The following is a 19,226-nucleotide window of genomic DNA, read 5'->3' on the forward strand; positions in this document are numbered from 1 at the left end:
AAATAGGTTTTAGAGCCAGTAAAAGCTTGTTTTTATTGAAAATGCTAACAAAAAAGTGTGGTATATTTCTTTGTATCAAATAATGTAAGTAACATTATGATTTTCCCTTGCTTTTTGTCAATTTGATCTTAATGTTTTGTTAATATTATTAATAATATGTTTAGATATGATTTAGATATTCTTTGTATTTTAAGTATTTAATGTTTGCCTGAAAAGAATTGGTTTTTTTTTTTTCAGACCTGCAAAGAAAACATCTAAGGAAAAGAAAGAGGTAAAATATATATATATATATATAATTTTATTTCATTTATTAATTTTTTAATTTTTACTTTATTGTATTATTTTGATAAATAATATTTATCAGAAATATTATTCCATGGTAAAAAATTACTTTAGAGAAGGTATAGTGACAAAATAGAGGAATTTCTATTTGTTGTGAAAATGTTATTCAGAAACACTAGTTATTGATAAAGGTTGTTTTGAGAAAAATCAGTTCTTTAAAAAAGTACCTACGTTTTTGCTTTTATAAGAAGATGGGTATTTATCATCTCTCTACACTTAGTATATTTTATAAATATTTGGGGGACATTTTGAAATTATTATTTATTTGTAGATCAAAAAGCAAATTAATTTTACGGATGACCTTGATGACTTAACTCCATTATCTGGAACAGCTTCAGAGGATTGCAAGTTGCCTTGCTTTGATTTTAGGAGTTGCATGTTGCTAATTGAACAACTTGGCATGGATTGTAAAGGTAGGACCGTGGTATAAATATAAAGCCTTTATATGTATATTACTGTAGTAATATGTGCACATCTTGTCTAGTGCTGTACCACACAACACTGATCTGTTATAGAGCTACTCATCTCACAAATATGTTTTTCAGGAAGACAGAGAACTGCTGAGTACTCTCAGCCAAAGAGCTATAATTTCCACTATACTTTTCGTCATGAAAATGGCACACCGATGTGTTTGTTGACTCTGCTTCTCTTCTATGCCTTCACCCAAGGTCAGGTTACCAGTATTTTTCTCCTAGGATACTGAAATAACCTCAGGACGGTTTTCCCTGTCATTCCACCTCCCAGAATCTTGGTCTACGCTGCAACCATAATCATATATTTTTAAAAATTTATATTTCGTCATGTTACCCCCTTGCTTAAAGCTTAGCTTTTACTTCTCATTGCTCTAGCGTGAAACACCACGGTCCTCAGCTTCATCTTGTACTGTTTCATATCCTTCTTTCCATCTGTGTCTCAGCCACTAGTTTGGATGATTTTTCCTATAATAGAGCTTCCTCCCCACCCCCATAGATTTAGTTAGGTAACTGCACGTATATGAAGTGTATAATTTGATAGTTTTGACATATGTATACTCCTGTGAAACCATAACCGTGATTCAGGCAGTTAATATATCTATCACCCGTAAGTCTCATGTTTCGTTATATCCCCTTATTACGAAACTACCAAATTGCTTTGTAAAGTAGTTGCACCATTTTCCATTCCTACCAGCAGTGTATGGGAGTTCTAATTTCTCCCTGTATATTCATGAACACTTAATATTGTCAGTTTTTTAAATCTTAGCCATTCTGGTGGGCATGCAGTATATATATCATTACGGTTTTAGTATGCATTGCCCTAATAAGATAATGTTGAGCATATTTTTGTGTGCTTATTTGCCATCTGTGTATTTTCTTTGAACTGTCCAAATTCTTTGTCATTTTAAAAATTAGGTTGTTTTCTGATTTGTTGAGTTTTGAGAATTCTTTGTTTATTCCAGATATAGTTTATCACCTATTTTTTGGCAAAGATTTTCTCCCAGCCTGTGACTTTTCATTCTCTCAACAGTGTCTTTTGAAGAGCAGTTTTCTTTTTTGGTGAAGTCCAGTTTATGCATTTGTTCTTTTATGGATTCTTGCCTTCGGTGTTCCTATCTAAGAAATCTTTGCCTAGCACAAGGTCAGAGGATTTCTCTCATGCTTTCTTTTAGAAGTTTTGTAGTTTAAAAGCAAAGCTTCATAGTTTTAGGTCTTAACGTTTAGATCTGTGATCCATTTTGTATTCTTTTTTTTTTAAAAGATTTTATTTATTTACTTGACAGAGAGAGAGGACAAGCAGGGGGAACAGCAGACTGAGGGTGAGGGAGAAGCAGGCTCCCCACTGCATGGAGATCTGGACATGGGACTCGATCCCAGGACCCTGGGATCATGACCTGAGCTGAAGGCAGACGCTTAACTGACTGAGCCACCCAGGCGCCCCCATTTTGTATTCTTTTTTATTTATGATGCAGAGTATGGATCCAGGTTCATTCTTTTTGCGTATGGATATCCAGTTGTCCTAGCACCGTTTGTTGAAAAGGCTGTATTGTCTTTACTTCATGCCATTTGCATCTTCGTCAGGATCAGTTGACCATATATGTGTGGGTTTATTTACGGACTCTCCTCTGTCCCATTGATCTCTTTAGCCTTCATTACACCAATATCATGCTGTTTTAATTACTACCAGTTTATAATAATTTTTGAAATCAGGTGGTTAGGGTTAGTCCTCCAGTTTGTTCTCTCTCAGGGCTCTTTTGCTATTCTAGGTCCTTTGTGTTTCCACATGAATTTCATTTATTTATTTTATCCACATGCATTGTAGAATCCACTTGTCATTTTCTAAGAGAAAAAACTCTGGTGGTCTTCTGAAAATCAGGTTTGGATTATGTTGAATCTACAGATTAATTTTAACAATACTGAATTTTTCAACCCTGAACAGAGTATATCTCTCCATTTATATAAGTCTTCTTAAATTTTCTTGGTAATAGTTTATAGTTTTTTACGTCTAGTTCTTTCTATCTTTTATGATATTACCTGTGATTATTTTTTATTTTTCAATGCAGTTTTAATTTTTAATTAATAATTAAAATTAATTTTTAATTTAAATTTTAAATTTTAAATTTTGATTGTTTATTCCTAATGAATAGAAATACAGTTGATTTTTTATAATGATTCTATATCCTCCAAACTTGATGAGTTCATTTACTAGTTCTAGAAGCTTTTTAAAAAATTCTGTCAGATTTTCTACATAACCAAAAGTTATCAGACTTGTTTTTGACTACTATTTTACTAATTTCTTAAGGTGGAGCCAAAGGTCATCAATATGAGACTTTTCTTCTTTTTTAATACATACATTCAGTGTTATAAATGTTCATATGAGTGCTGCTATAGCAGGATTCCAGAAATTCTAATATGTTATGTGTTCCTTTTCATTCAGTTCAGAATACTTTCTAATTTCTTTTTTCATTACTTCTTTGAGCCAGAGGTTATTTAAGGATTTTATTTATTTGAGAGAGAGAGAGACAGCATGAGCTTGGCGGGGGGGTGGGGAGAAGACTCCCCTCTGAGCAGGGAGCCCAATGTGGGGCTTGATCCCAGGACCCTGAGATCATGACCTGAGCTGAAGACAGATGCTTAATCAACTGAGGCACCCAGGCACTCTGACCCAGGGATTATTTAGATATGTATTAATTAGTTTGCAAATTTTCAAGTATTTTCCAGAGCTATTTTTATTCTTGATTTCTAATTTGATTTCTCTGTGGTTACAGAACGCACTTTTATGACTTAGTCCTTTTGACTTACCCCTCGCATTACAATTTATTTTGTGACCCAAAATATAGTCTCTTTTGTTAAATGTTCTATGGAAACTTGAGAAGAATGGTGGTGTTCAAGTCTACATTCTTGCTGATTTTCTGCCTGTTGAAATCTCAGACTATAATTGTGAATTTGCCTGTTTCTCTGCAATTCTGTCGATTTTTGCTTTATGTATTTTGAACCTATTAATAGACGTGTAAACATTTAGGTTTGTTATGCTTCTTTCAGTTGACCCTTTAATCATTATAAAATGACCTTATTTATTGCTGCTAATGTTTTTTGCTTTGCTACCTATTTTGTCTGGTATTAATATAGCCACTTAGGCTCAGCCTTCTTTTGTCAAGTGTTAGTGTGGTCTATCATATTTCTGGCCTTTTAACAAATTTGTGTTAAAGTGCATTTTTTGTTATAGGTGGCATATAATTAGGTCTTCCTTTTTTTTTTTTTAAGACTTTATTTATTTATTTATTTATTTATTTATTTATTTATTTGAGAGAGAGAGAGAGAGACAGCCAGCAAGAGAGGGAATACATTCAGGGGGAGTGGGAGAGAAAGAAGCAGGCTCCCAGCAGAGGAGCCTGATGCGGGGCTCGATCCCAGGACTCCGGGATCACGCCCTGAGCCGAAGGCAGATGCTTAGGACTGAGCCACCCAGGTGCCCCTAGGTCTTCCTTTTTTATCCATTTTGAGAATCTGCCTTTTAATTGAGGCTTTTAGACCATTTTCATTTCATGTGATTGTTAATGTAGTTGAATTGAATCTGTGGGCATGTTGTTTGACTTCCATTTGTCCTTTCTGCTGTTTGTTCCCATTCTCTTCTTTTTCTACTTTCTTTTAGATTAATCAAGTAATTTCTATGATTTAGTTTTATTTACGTGTGTGTGTGTGTGTGTGTGTATGTATTTTGCTTACTCACTATAACTCTTTAGTTTTGCTATTTTAGTGATTAGGGTTTAAAGTATATGATTTAAGCATCACAATCCACCTTCAAGTAATGTTTTACCACATCATATGCAGTTTAAGAAAATTATAATAGTTAACTTCCATTTCTTCTCTCCTAGTCAGATCCTTCTGGATCTGTGGGAGTATAGTTTTCATTAAGTTTAGAAAGGTTTTGGTCATTTTTCTTTTTTTTTTTTTAAGATTTTATTCATTTATTTGAGAGAGAGAAAATGCACAAGCAGGGGGAGGGGCAGAAAGAGACGGAGATTTGCCACTAAGTAGGGAGTCCGATATGGGGCTTGATCCCAGGACCCTGAGATCATGACCTGAGCTGAAGGCAGACAGACACCCACCGACTAAGCCACCGAGGTGCCCCAGACATTTTTTGTTCAAATATTTTTTTCCGGTTCCTTTCCTCTGCCTCTTTGAGGAATTGTAGATTAGCCACTTGAAGTTTTCTCACAGTTTTCTGAGGTCAATTTCAGTCTTTTATTTTGTGATGTCTAATATGTGTTTATTCCTATCCAGTGTATTTTTCATGTCTGACAAAATTTGCATCTCTGTAAGTTGTATTTGGTTTTTTAAAAATAGCTTCTATGCCTCTACTTACCTTTTTATGCTTTCTTTTGAGATATAGCTAAGTTGATTACAAACAGTTTGTCCCTTTCCAGTCCTATTCTTATGAATTGTTAGGTGAATCCAGAGTAGTGCTCAGCCTAGAGCTCATTGTTCCCCACCGCTGAGGCAAGACCTACTACTGTATTCATTGTGCTACAGGTTATGAGTTTTCCCAGCATGGCTAATGGGAATCGATACTATCCCTGGTGCTGAGCACCAGCGGAGCCCTCTGCAGATCTCTAGAGTTCTTTCTTTGTTCTGCTTTCTTCTCGCCGGTGTTTTGACCTCTGATCTCTATCTGCCTTGGTTTCACCGGATTCTCAGTTTCGTCATCTCAACTCAGGGAATCTGGTGGAGTCTATCTCAGTTTTTTCACCTGTGTCATGGTCGGTGGAAATTCTCCCAAGGCAGTGAGTTCGGGTATGTGTTAGGCTAACTTCTTTTGTTTTCAGGGATCATTGTCCTTCATTGACTGAAGTCTTTTGTCTTGAAAATAATTTGAAAATGTATTTTATCTTTTTGTGTTTGGCTTGTTTCAGGTAGGAAGGTAAATCAGTACCTGTTACTCCATCTTGGCCAGAAGCAGATTGCAATGGAACTTTGGCACATGCTGTAGGCTGTCTTGAATGCTCTTCTTCCTCCTTTGCTCACTTGCTTCCTGCTCCTCCTTCATTTCTCAGAATAGTTCTCTCTTCCTCGGGGAATCTTCCCTTCCCAGGGTAGATCACGTTATGTTATGTGATCCTAGAACTCCGTTTCCTTATAGGAACTATCTGAATTTGTAATTGTCGTTTTATTTGTCTTTCCCTTTCACTAGACGTGAAGCTAAATAAGAGCCAGGGATCTTATCTGTTTAATCTGCAGAGCTTAGTATAATATCTTTTTGTTTTTTAAGATTTTTTTATTTGAGAGAGGGAGAGTGCACAAGCTGGGGGAGGGGCAGAGGCAGAGGAGAAGGGAGAAGTAGCCTCCCCGCTGAGTAGGAAGCCCAATGCAGGGCTTGATCCCAGGAACCTGAGATCATGACCTGAGCTGAAGGCAGATGCTTAACTGACTGAGCCACCCAGGTGCCCGTATAATATCTTTTATATTGAACTCATTCAATATATATTTGTTTAATGTATGAATGAGTGAATGTGAAAGCACACAGTCCTTTATATGCAAAAAGTACTCATATTTTTTTTCTTTTTTTTTAAGATTTAAGTAATTTATTTCAGAGAGAGCATGAGCGGGGGGGAGGGGATTGAGAGAAGAACAGAGGGGGAGGGAGGGGGCATGGAAAGAATCTCAAGCAGACTGCGTGCTGAGTGAAGAACCCCATGCAGGGCTCAGTCCCAGGACTCTGAGATTATGACCTCAGCCGAAACCTGACTCGGATGTTTAACCAATTGAGCCATCCAGGCGCCCTATATATTCTGTTTCTGTTTTTTCTCTGTTATAGATTCTGTTAATTTATTAAAAATTCGGAATGCGGTTTGTTCGTTTGAAAGATTATTAGAACTTAAAAATGATCACTGTGAGCAACTTACAAGAAAAAATAAAGAATTGGAAGATTCGGTTAATGGTCTACAAAAGGAGCTATCACAAACAAAAGAAATTAAATTGCAGTTGGAGCAGCAAAAAGTGGAATGGGAACAAGAACGCTGCAGTTTGAGGTATGACGTCTTGGTTTCAAGGAAGTATTTGAACTTTTATTTTTTTATTATTTTAAATAGGCTCCACACCCAGTGTGGGGCTTGAACTCACAGCCATGAGATCAAGAGTTGCATGCTCTACCGACTGAGCCAGACAGGCACCCCTTGAGCTATTGACTTTTATACTACAGATATGTAGGAGAAGTTTTGTAGTTGCTAACTTACCTTCTAGGATTTTATAGGGAAGAAAATGTCTTTAGTATTGTGAAGTATGGGATTCTTCTGAATAATACAGCAAGTTCTTAACGGTGAATACTTCTACAAATAATTTAATGTATATTCCAAATCATAATTTTAATGACCATATAGAAGTCCATCATATGGAAACCTCATTATTTAACAAATTGAATTTTGGTCGGTTTTCGTTTTTCTATACTTTAATTAAAGCTGTAAGGAATGTCTCTTATATAAATCTGTTTCTACATTTCTGGTTAACGTACTTGGAATACATTCTTCAATATAGTATTGGTTACTTAAAGTATAAAAATTTTTAAAGAATGTCTTCGATCCTATTTTTAAATTGTTCTCAGGGAAGTTTATATTAATTCGTATGCCCGTGAACAGAGTATAACATGGCCATTTTTCTCAAGACAGAAAAATGTTTAAAAATTTATTCAGTTTTAAACATACGCAGCGATTAAAAAGTAACATGGAAAATGATTACTGCTCAAGTTGCTCAACATCTCTCTTATATGTAGGTAAAATTAATTCAAAAGTCTGTGCTGCAAGCACATATTACTCTTTATTGTTTACTTAATTAATATGGATCCTGTGTTGGTCTAGAAGGGGTTTTCAAATGATTTATAAAGTGGATAATAGGGGTTCCTGGGTGGCTCAGTTGGTTAAGTGTCTACCTTCGGCTCAGTTCATGATCCCAGGGTCCTGGGATCGAGCCCCATGTCCAGATCTCTGCTCGGCAGGGAGCCTGCTTTTCTCTGTCCCTCTGCCTGCCACTCCACCTGCTTGTGCTCTCTCTCTCTGTGTCAAATAAATAAAATCTTTAAAAAAATAAAATGAATAATAATCAACAAGGTCAACTGAGAGTATTGCAGAAGAAGAAACATAAAATGTATGGGGCAACAGATATTAGACTCCCTAGCCTAGTCCTGGATCACAGTAATCTGCAGGGGTATGTTGTGCAAATGACATCTGCAGATTCTGTCTTACACTGCAAATTATTTTTAGAGGTACCTGTGATGTTTTGTGAAGTAGAAATCTACTTCTAGTGAATTTATAAACAGCAATTTCTCTTTTTAATTAGTAACTAAATTATTCTAATGGAAGAGTAATTATGACTATGCGGGAAACGATAATTTTCAATTCTAACTTTCTTGAATAATTTCAAAATTTCTTTCCCTACAATATCTACCAGAGTTATTATTGACTAAAGCTTACTACTAAACTGCATAATGCTTTCTCATTGCTTCTTTTCAACTCTGTGTATCTTTTGGAAGAGATTGAAGTGAGAAATTAAAACCATGAGCCCTAGAAAGGAAAAAATTAAGAACATAGAAATTTCGGGGCGCCTGGGTGGCTCAGTCGTTAAGCGTCTGCCTTCGGCTTAGGGCGTGATCCCAGCATTCAGGGATGAAGCCCCCCATCAGGCTCCTCCACTGGGAGCCTGTTTCTTCCTCTCCCACTGCCCCTGCTTGTGTTCCCTCTCTCGCTGGCTGTCTCTCTCTCTCTCTCTGTCAAATAAATAAATAAATAAATCTTTAAAAAAATAAATGAATTGAGACGGGTAACAGGATTTTACAAAAAATTGGTTTTTTTTATTCGTTATGGTAACATTATTAGAAAACATTAGCTTGGGGCACCTGGGTAGCTCAGTCTAAGATTAAGGGTCTGCCTTCAGCTCAGGTCATGATCTCAGGGTCCTGGGACTGAGCCCCAAGTCAGGCTCTGTGCTCGGTGGGGAGTCTGCTTCTCCCTCTGCCTGCCGTTCCCCCTGCTTGTGCTCATGCTCTCTCTCTCTCTCTCAAATAAATAAATAAATAAATAAAATCTTTTTTAAAAATGGCTTTTTAATGGCTACTTTAACTGGAGTTTTTAAAGTAGTGATCTTCGTTTGAGTATAAAGGAAGCAAGGAAAGATGAAAATGAAAAATGGACATCAGAAGAATCTCTGATTACACCCCGCTTTGAGAAGTTTGACTCCCCGACTTATTGTCCACTACAAGTGAATGACGACAGCCCTCTAAGTGAAATGGATCAGGATGAAGGAAGGGAAAATCTGTAAATTATTTCCCTCTGAAGGAATTCTAGCAGTGATTACTTTTTAAGGAAATAAAACACTGTAGTGTCGGTACAGGCTAAGGCAAGAAATACTCAAGTATATCAGACACACTGCTTGATAGGTTAAGATGAGGACAAGTGACTTTGACAAGGAGCAGTTAGTAGTCACCATGGAAGCTGGACTGTAATGAATAAGTATAAACACTCCTTAGAGAATTTTTACGGGGAAAGGTAACAGAGAAATGGATGATAACTGAAAAAGAATGTGGAATTCATGGGGATTTTCTTTCTTTTTTCATTTTAAGATGGGAGCTTTTAGAGTATGTTTGTATGCTGCTGGAAATGATCCAATAGAGATAGACATGGTTATTTAATTTAATTTTGTTGACATTTCCAAATGTTAGAAAGCTTATTGATTGTATTACATTATCTTTTAAAGATTATAGTAATTGTCCTTAGTACTCCTATTCATGTAGTTTTGGGGCAAGAAGTTGTTTATTCAGAACTGGTTCCACCGTGAAGTATTCTCATATAATCGAATGTGCAGATATTATCATTCATAGATTTAAAAAATATATATAATAGTAAATATGCAAACACTTAGGCCATTCTGAATAGAACTAATCATTCCTTGATGATTTCAGATATTCGGTGCCTTTGACAGTATCATGAATAGCTATGATTTTGTTAGGGACTTTGAAGTATCTGTTTATATTAAGTTAATGTTTGTTTAGATCTGGGGAAAGGGGAAAGCTTTTATTTATTTACAATTGCAAAATAAACTATTAATCTATCATAGATTATTACTTTTGGATAAAGTTCCAAATTACAAAAGCCGTGGTTCCTGTACCAACAGTGTCATTGACACATATTGTGTGCTCAGTAAGTGTGTGTTCGTGAATAAACATTTGAATGAATAAATGAATGCCCATTGATGAACTTCTTTAGAAGAAGCAAATCTTCAGTTTATCGAAAGTAGATTTTAAATATGGCCTAGTATGACGTCTTTTTATTTAAAAAAAATGTGTAAGATTCAGAAATTATTATTTATACTTAGAGGTAGGAATGGAATAATAATAGATTCATTTGCTATCATATTACTTAGAAACACTTAAATATTACTCTCACCACATATTGTAAAACACATGCTTTGAAGGCAGATATCCTGGATTTGAATTCTGGGTCTACTCCTGACCAGCTGTATGGGCTTGGGGAAGTTCCTTATTTCTGTGCCTCCTTTTCTTCCTGTGTAAAATACCTAATATAATTACCTACGTTTATAAGATTGTTGTGAGGCTTAAAATACCTAGAGACGTAGTGAAGTGTTCATAATAATGCATAGTAGCTGCACAGTAAATCCTCAAAACACTACTATCATGATTATTAAGAAAGGGTTTCTTTCATATAAGAATTTAGTTTGAACCCTGCAAATAGGTTTTAGAGCCAGTAAAAGCTTGTTTTTATTGAAAATGCTAACAAAAAAGTGTGGTATATTTCTTTGTATCAAATAATGTAAGTAACATTATGATTTTCCCTTGCTTTTTGTCAATTTGATCTTAATGTTTTGTTAATATTATTAATAATATGTTTAGATATGATTTAGATATTCTTTGTATTTTAAGTATTTAATGTTTGCCTGAAAAGAATTGGTTTTTTTTTTTTTCAGACCTGCAAAGAAAACATCTAAGGAAAAGAAAGAGGTAAAATATATATATATATATAATTTTATTTCATTTATTAATTTTTTAATTTTTACTTTATTGTATTATTTTGATAAATAATATTTATCAGAAATATTATTCCATGGTAAAAAATTACTTTAGAGAAGGTATAGTGACAAAATAGAGGAATTTCTATTTGTTGTGAAAATGTTATTCAGAAACACTAGTTATTGATAAAGGTTGTTTTGAGAAAAATCAGTTCTTTAAAAAAGTACCTATGTTTTTGCTTTTATAAGAAGATGGGTATTTATCATCTCTCTACACTTAGTATATTTTATAAATATTTGGGGGACATTTTGAAATTATTATTTATTTGTAGATCAAAAAGCAAATTAATTTTACGGATGACCTTGATGACTTAACTCCATTATCTGGAACAGCTTCAGAGGATTGCAAGTTGCCTTGCTTTGATTTTAGGAGTTGCATGTTGCTAATTGAACAACTTGGCATGGATTGTAAAGGTAGGACCGTGGTATAAATATAAAGCCTTTATATGTATATTACTGTAGTAATATGTGCACATCTTGTCTAGTGCTGTACCACACAACACTGATCTGTTATAGAGCTACTCATCTCACAAATATGTTTTTCAGGAAGACAGAGAACTGCTGAGTACTCTCAGCCAAAGAGCTATAATTTCCACTATACTTTTCGTCATGAAAATGGCACACCGATGTGTTTGTTGACTCTGCTTCTCTTCTATGCCTTCACCCAAGGTCAGGTTACCAGTATTTTTCTCCTAGGATACTGAAATAACCTCAGGACGGTTTTCTCTGTCATTCCACCTCCCAGAATCTTGGTCTACGCTGCAACCATAATCATATATTTTTAAAAATTTATATTTCGTCATGTTACCCCCTTGCTTAAAGCTTAGCTTTTACTTCTCATTGCTCTAGCGTGAAACACCACGGTCCTCAGCTTCATCTTGTACTGTTTCATATCCTTCTTTCCATCTGTGTCTCAGCCACTAGTTTGGATGATTTTTCCTATAATAGAGCTTCCTCCCCACCCCCATAGATTTAGTTAGGTAACTGCACGTATATGAAGTGTATAATTTGATAGTTTTGACATATGTATACTCCTGTGAAACCATAACCGTGATTCAGGCAGTTAATATATCTATCACCCGTAAGTCTCATGTTTCGTTATATCCCCTTATTACGAAACTACCAAATTGCTTTGTAAAGTAGTTGCACCATTTTCCATTCCTACCAGCAGTGTATGGGAGTTCTAATTTCTCCCTGTATATTCATGAACACTTAATATTGTCAGTTTTTTAAATCTTAGCCATTCTGGTGGGCATGCAGTATATATATCATTACGGTTTTAGTATGCATTGCCCTAATAAGATAATGTTGAGCATATTTTTGTGTGCTTATTTGCCATCTGTGTATTTTCTTTGAACTGTCCAAATTCTTTGTCATTTTAAAAATTAGGTTGTTTTCTGATTTGTTGAGTTTTGAGAATTCTTTGTTTATTCCAGATATAGTTTATCACCTATTTTTTGGCAAAGATTTTCTCCCAGCCTGTGACTTTTCATTCTCTCAACAGTGTCTTTTGAAGAGCAGTTTTCTTTTTTGGTGAAGTCCAGTTTATGCATTTGTTCTTTTATGGATTCTTGCCTTCGGTGTTCCTATCTAAGAAATCTTTGCCTAGCACAAGGTCAGAGGATTTCTCTCATGCTTTCTTTTAGAAGTTTTGTAGTTTAAAAGCAAAGCTTCATAGTTTTAGGTCTTAACGTTTAGATCTGTGATCCATTTTGTATTCTTTTTTTTTTAAAAGATTTTATTTATTTACTTGACAGAGAGAGAGGACAAGCAGGGGGAACAGCAGACTGAGGGTGAGGGAGAAGCAGGCTCCCCACTGCATGGAGATCTGGACATGGGACTCGATCCCAGGACCCTGGGATCATGACCTGAGCTGAAGGCAGACGCTTAACTGACTGAGCCACCCAGGCGCCCCCATTTTGTATTCTTTTTTATTTATGATGCAGAGTATGGATCCAGGTTCATTCTTTTTGCGTATGGATATCCAGTTGTCCTAGCACCGTTTGTTGAAAAGGCTGTATTGTCTTTACTTCATGCCATTTGCATCTTCGTCAGGATCAGTTGACCATATATGTGTGGGTTTATTTACGGACTCTCCTCTGTCCCATTGATCTCTTTAGCCTTCATTACACCAATATCATGCTGTTTTAATTACTACCAGTTTATAATAATTTTTGAAATCAGGTGGTTAGGGTTAGTCCTCCAGTTTGTTCTCTCTCAGGGCTCTTTTGCTATTCTAGGTCCTTTGTGTTTCCACATGAATTTCATTTATTTATTTTATCCACATGCATTGTAGAATCCACTTGTCATTTTCTAAGAGAAAAAACTCTGGTGGTCTTCTGAAAATCAGGTTTGGATTATGTTGAATCTACAGATTAATTTTAACAATACTGAATTTTTCAACCCTGAACAGAGTATATCTCTCCATTTATATAAGTCTTCTTAAATTTTCTTGGTAATAGTTTATAGTTTTTTACGTCTAGTTCTTTCTATCTTTTATGATATTACCTGTGATTATTTTTTATTTTTCAATGCAGTTTTAATTTTTAATTAATAATTAAAATTAATTTTTAATTTAAATTTTAAATTTTAAATTTTGATTGTTTATTCCTAATGAATAGAAATACAGTTGATTTTTTATAATGATTCTATATCCTCCAAACTTGATGAGTTCATTTACTAGTTCTAGAAGCTTTTTAAAAAATTCTGTCAGATTTTCTACATAACCAAAAGTTATCAGACTTGTTTTTGACTACTATTTTACTAATTTCTTAAGGTGGAGCCAAAGGTCATCAATATGAGACTTTTCTTCTTTTTTAATACATACATTCAGTGTTATAAATGTTCATATGAGTGCTGCTATAGCAGGATTCCAGAAATTCTAATATGTTATGTGTTCCTTTTCATTCAGTTCAGAATACTTTCTAATTTCTTTTTTCATTACTTCTTTGAGCCAGAGGTTATTTAAGGATTTTATTTATTTGAGAGAGAGAGAGACAGCATGAGCTTGGCGGGGGGGTGGGGAGAAGACTCCCCTCTGAGCAGGGAGCCCAATGTGGGGCTTGATCCCAGGACCCTGAGATCATGACCTGAGCTGAAGACAGATGCTTAATCAACTGAGGCACCCAGGCACTCTGACCCAGGGATTATTTAGATATGTATTAATTAGTTTGCAAATTTTCAAGTATTTTCCAGAGCTATTTTTATTCTTGATTTCTAATTTGATTTCTCTGTGGTTACAGAACGCACTTTTATGACTTAGTCCTTTTGACTTACCCCTCGCATTACAATTTATTTTGTGACCCAAAATATAGTCTCTTTTGTTAAATGTTCTATGGAAACTTGAGAAGAATGGTGGTGTTCAAGTCTACATTCTTGCTGATTTTCTGCCTGTTGAAATCTCAGACTATAATTGTGAATTTGCCTGTTTCTCTGCAATTCTGTCGATTTTTGCTTTATGTATTTTGAACCTATTAATAGACGTGTAAACATTTAGGTTTGTTATGCTTCTTTCAGTTGACCCTTTAATCATTATAAAATGACCTTATTTATTGCTGCTAATGTTTTTTGCTTTGCTACCTATTTTGTCTGGTATTAATATAGCCACTTAGGCTCAGCCTTCTTTTGTCAAGTGTTAGTGTGGTCTATCATATTTCTGGCCTTTTAACAAATTTGTGTTAAAGTGCATTTTTTGTTATAGGTGGCATATAATTAGGTCTTCCTTTTTTTTTTTTTAAGACTTTATTTATTTATTTATTTATTTATTTATTTATTTGAGAGAGAGAGAGAGAGACAGCCAGCAAGAGAGGGAATACATTCAGGGGGAGTGGGAGAGAAAGAAGCAGGCTCCCAGCAGAGGAGCCTGATGCGGGGCTCGATCCCAGGACTCCGGGATCACGCCCTGAGCCGAAGGCAGATGCTTAGGACTGAGCCACCCAGGTGCCCCTAGGTCTTCCTTTTTTATCCATTTTGAGAATCTGCCTTTTAATTGAGGCTTTTAGACCATTTTCATTTCATGTGATTGTTAATGTAGTTGAATTGAATCTGTGGGCATGTTGTTTGACTTCCATTTGTCCTTTCTGCTGTTTGTTCCCATTCTCTTCTTTTTCTACTTTCTTTTAGATTAATCAAGTAATTTCTATGATTTAGTTTTATTTACGTGTGTGTGTGTGTGTATGTATTTTGCTTACTCACTATAACTCTTTAGTTTTGCTATTTTAGTGATTAGGGTTTAAAGTATATGATTTAAGCATCACAATCCACCTTCAAGTAATGTTTTACCACATCATATGCAGTTTAAGAAAATTATAATAGTTAACTTCCATTTCTTCTCTCCTAGTCAGATCCTTCTGGATCTGTGGGAGTATAGTTTTCATTAAGTTTAGAAAGGTTTTGGTCATTTTTCTTTTTTTTTTTTTAAGATTTTATTCATTTATTTGAGAGAGAGAAAATGCACAAGCAGGGGGAGGGGCAGAAAGAGACGGAGATTTGCCACTAAGTAGGGAGTCCGATATGGGGCTTGATCCCAGGACCCTGAGATCATGACCTGAGCTGAAGGCAGACAGACACCCACCGACTAAGCCACCGAGGTGCCCCAGACATTTTTTGTTCAAATATTTTTTTCCGGTTCCTTTCCTCTGCCTCTTTGAGGAATTGTAGATTAGCCACTTGAAGTTTTCTCACAGTTTTCTGAGGTCAATTTCAGTCTTTTATTTTGTGATGTCTAATATGTGTTTATTCCTATCCAGTGTATTTTTCATGTCTGACAAAATTTGCATCTCTGTAAGTTGTATTTGGTTTTTTAAAAATAGCTTCTATGCCTCTACTTACCTTTTTATGCTTTCTTTTGAGATATAGCTAAGTTGATTACAAACAGTTTGTCCCTTTCCAGTCCTATTCTTATGAATTGTTAGGTGAATCCAGAGTAGTGCTCAGCCTAGAGCTCATTGTTCCCCACCGCTGAGGCAAGACCTACTACTGTATTCATTGTGCTACAGGTTATGAGTTTTCCCAGCATGGCTAATGGGAATCGATACTATCCCTGGTGCTGAGCACCAGCGGAGCCCTCTGCAGATCTCTAGAGTTCTTTCTTTGTTCTGCTTTCTTCTCGCCGGTGTTTTGACCTCTGATCTCTATCTGCCTTGGTTTCACCGGATTCTCAGTTTCGTCATCTCAACTCAGGGAATCTGGTGGAGTCTATCTCAGTTTTTTCACCTGTGTCATGGTCGGTGGAAATTCTCCCAAGGCAGTGAGTTCGGGTATGTGTTAGGCTAACTTCTTTTGTTTTCAGGGATCATTGTCCTTCATTGACTGAAGTCTTTTGTCTTGAAAATAATTTGAAAATGTATTTTATCTTTTTGTGTTTGGCTTGTTTCAGGTAGGAAGGTAAATCAGTACCTGTTACTCCATCTTGGCCAGAAGCAGATTGCAATGGAACTTTGGCACATGCTGTAGGCTGTCTTGAATGCTCTTCTTCCTCCTTTGCTCACTTGCTTCCTGCTCCTCCTTCATTTCTCAGAATAGTTCTCTCTTCCTCGGGGAATCTTCCCTTCCCAGGGTAGATCACGTTATGTTATGTGATCCTAGAACTCCGTTTCCTTATAGGAACTATCTGAATTTGTAATTGTCGTTTTATTTGTCTTTCCCTTTCACTAGACGTGAAGCTAAATAAGAGCCAGGGATCTTATCTGTTTAATCTGCAGAGCTTAGTATAATATCTTTTTGTTTTTTAAGATTTTTTTATTTGAGAGAGGGAGAGTGCACAAGCTGGGGGAGGGGCAGAGGCAGAGGAGAAGGGAGAAGTAGCCTCCCCGCTGAGTAGGAAGCCCAATGCAGGGCTTGATCCCAGGAACCTGAGATCATGACCTGAGCTGAAGGCAGATGCTTAACTGACTGAGCCACCCAGGTGCCCGTATAATATCTTTTATATTGAACTCATTCAATATATATTTGTTTAATGTATGAATGAGTGAATGTGAAAGCACACAGTCCTTTATATGCAAAAAGTACTCATATTTTTTTTCTTTTTTTTTAAGATTTAAGTAATTTATTTCAGAGAGAGCATGAGCGGGGGGGAGGGGATTGAGAGAAGAACAGAGGGGGAGGGAGGGGGCATGGAAAGAATCTCAAGCAGACTGCGTGCTGAGTGAAGAACCCCATGCGGGGCTCAATCCCAGGACTCTGAGATTATGACCTCAGCCGAAACCTGACTCGGATGTTTAACCAATTGAGCCATCCAGGCGCCCTATATATTCTGTTTCTGTTTTTTCTCTGTTATAGATTCTGTTAATTTATTAAAAATTCGGAATGCGGTTTGTTCGTTTGAAAGATTATTAGAACTTAAAAATGATCACTGTGAGCAACTTACAAGAAAAAATAAAGAATTGGAAGATTCGGTTAATGGTCTACAAAAGGAGCTATCACAAACAAAAGAAATTAAATTGCAGTTGGAGCAGCAAAAAGTGGAATGGGAACAAGAACGCTGCAGTTTGAGGTATGACGTCTTGGTTTCAAGGAAGTATTTGAACTTTTATTTTTTTATTATTTTAAATAGGCTCCACACCCAGTGTGGGGCTTGAACTCACAGCCATGAGATCAAGAGTTGCATGCTCTACCGACTGAGCCAGACAGGCACCCCTTGAGCTATTGACTTTTATACTACAGATATGTAGGAGAAGTTTTGTAGTTGCTAACTTACCTTCTAGGATTTTATAGGGAAGAAAATGTCTTTAGTATTGTGAAGTATGGGATTCTTCTGAATAATACAGCAAGTTCTTAACGGTGAATACTTCTACAAATAATTTAATGTATATTCCAAATCATAATTTTAATGACCATATAGAAGTCCATCATATGGAAACCTCATTATTTAACAAATTGAATTTTGGTCGGTTTTCGTTTTTCTATACTTTAATTAAAGCTGTAAGGAATGTCTCTTATATAAATCTGTTTCTACATTTCTGGTTAACGTACTTGGAATACATTCTTCAATATAGTATTGGTTACTTAAAGTATAAAAATTTTTAAAGAATGTCTTCGATCCTATTTTTAAATTGTTCTCAGGGAAGTTTATATTAATTCGTATGCCCGTGAACAGAGTATAACATGGCCATTTTTCTCAAGACAGAAAAATGTTTAAAAATTTATTCAGTTTTAAACATACGCAGCGATTAAAAAGTAACATGGAAAATGATTACTGCTCAAGTTGCTCAACATCTCTCTTATATGTAGGTAAAATTAATTCAAAAGTCTGTGCTGCAAGCACATATTACTCTTTATTGTTTACTTAATTAATATGGATCCTGTGTTGGTCTAGAAGGGGTTTTCAAATGATTTATAAAGTGGATAATAGGGGTTCCTGGGTGGCTCAGTTGGTTAAGTGTCTACCTTCGGCTCAGTTCATGATCCCAGGGTCCTGGGATCGAGCCCCATGTCCAGATCTCTGCTCGGCAGGGAGCCTGCTTTTCTCTGTCCCTCTGCCTGCCACTCCACCTGCTTGTGCTCTCTCTCTCTGTGTCAAATAAATAAAATCTTTAAAAAAATAAAATGAATAATAATCAACAAGGTCAACTGAGAGTATTGCAGAAGAAGAAACATAAAATGTATGGGGCAACAGATATTAGACTCCCTAGCCTAGTCCTGGATCACAGTAATCTGCAGGGGTATGTTGTGCAAATGACATCTGCAGATTCTGTCTTACACTGCAAATTATTTTTAGAGGTACCTGTGATGTTTTGTGAAGTAGAAATCTACTTCTAGTGAATTTATAAACAGCAATTTCTCTTTTTAATTAGTAACTAAATTATTCTAATGGAAGAGTAATTATGACTATGCGGGAAACGATAATTTTCAATTCTAACTTTCTTGAATAATTTCAAAATTTCTTTCCCTACAATATCTACCAGAGTTATTATTGACTAAAGCTTACTACTAAACTGCATAATGCTTTCTCATTGCTTCTTTTCAACTCTGTGTATCTTTTGGAAGAGATTGAAGTGAGAAATTAAAACCATGAGCCCTAGAAAGGAAAAAATTAAGAACATAGAAATTTCGGGGCGCCTGGGTGGCTCAGTCGTTAAGCGTCTGCCTTCGGCTTAGGGCGTGATCCCAGCATTCAGGGATGAAGCCCCCCATCAGGCTCCTCCACTGGGAGCCTGTTTCTTCCTCTCCCACTGCCCCTGCTTGTGTTCCCTCTCTCGCTGGCTGTCTCTCTCTCTCTCTCTGTCAAATAAATAAATAAATAAATCTTTAAAAAAATAAATGAATTGAGACGGGTAACAGGATTTTACAAAAAATTGGTTTTTTTTATTCGTTATGGTAACATTATTAGAAAACATTAGC

General features: G+C 35.8%; 1 protein-coding gene across 38 annotated transcripts in view; it reads left to right on the forward strand.

The window, feature by feature from the left end:
* LOC123793446 (uncharacterized) overlaps nt 1-19,226 on the forward strand; it is a 386,505-nt gene that overhangs the window by 57,878 nt on the left and 309,401 nt on the right. For all 38 annotated transcript variants that reach the window (XR_015722487.1, XR_015722486.1, XR_015722485.1 and 35 more), the window contains 6 exons: nt 238-271; nt 614-755; nt 6,631-6,844; nt 10,785-10,818; nt 11,159-11,300; nt 17,166-17,379. Coding sequence is in view for 32 of the 38 variants with exons in the window: in XM_087857789.1 (XP_087713915.1) it covers nt 238-271; nt 614-755; nt 6,631-6,844; nt 10,785-10,818; nt 11,159-11,300; nt 17,166-17,379 (780 nt within the window). In the remaining 6 variants the exon portion in view is untranslated. The remainder of the gene's footprint in view (nt 1-237; nt 272-613; nt 756-6,630; nt 6,845-10,784; nt 10,819-11,158; nt 11,301-17,165; nt 17,380-19,226) is intronic.

The sequence above is a fragment of the Ursus americanus genome, chromosome 31 (assembly GCF_024610735.1).
Source record: "Ursus americanus isolate L20-20 chromosome 31, mUrsAme1.1.p, whole genome shotgun sequence".
Lineage (NCBI taxonomy): Eukaryota > Metazoa > Chordata > Mammalia > Carnivora > Ursidae > Ursus > Ursus americanus.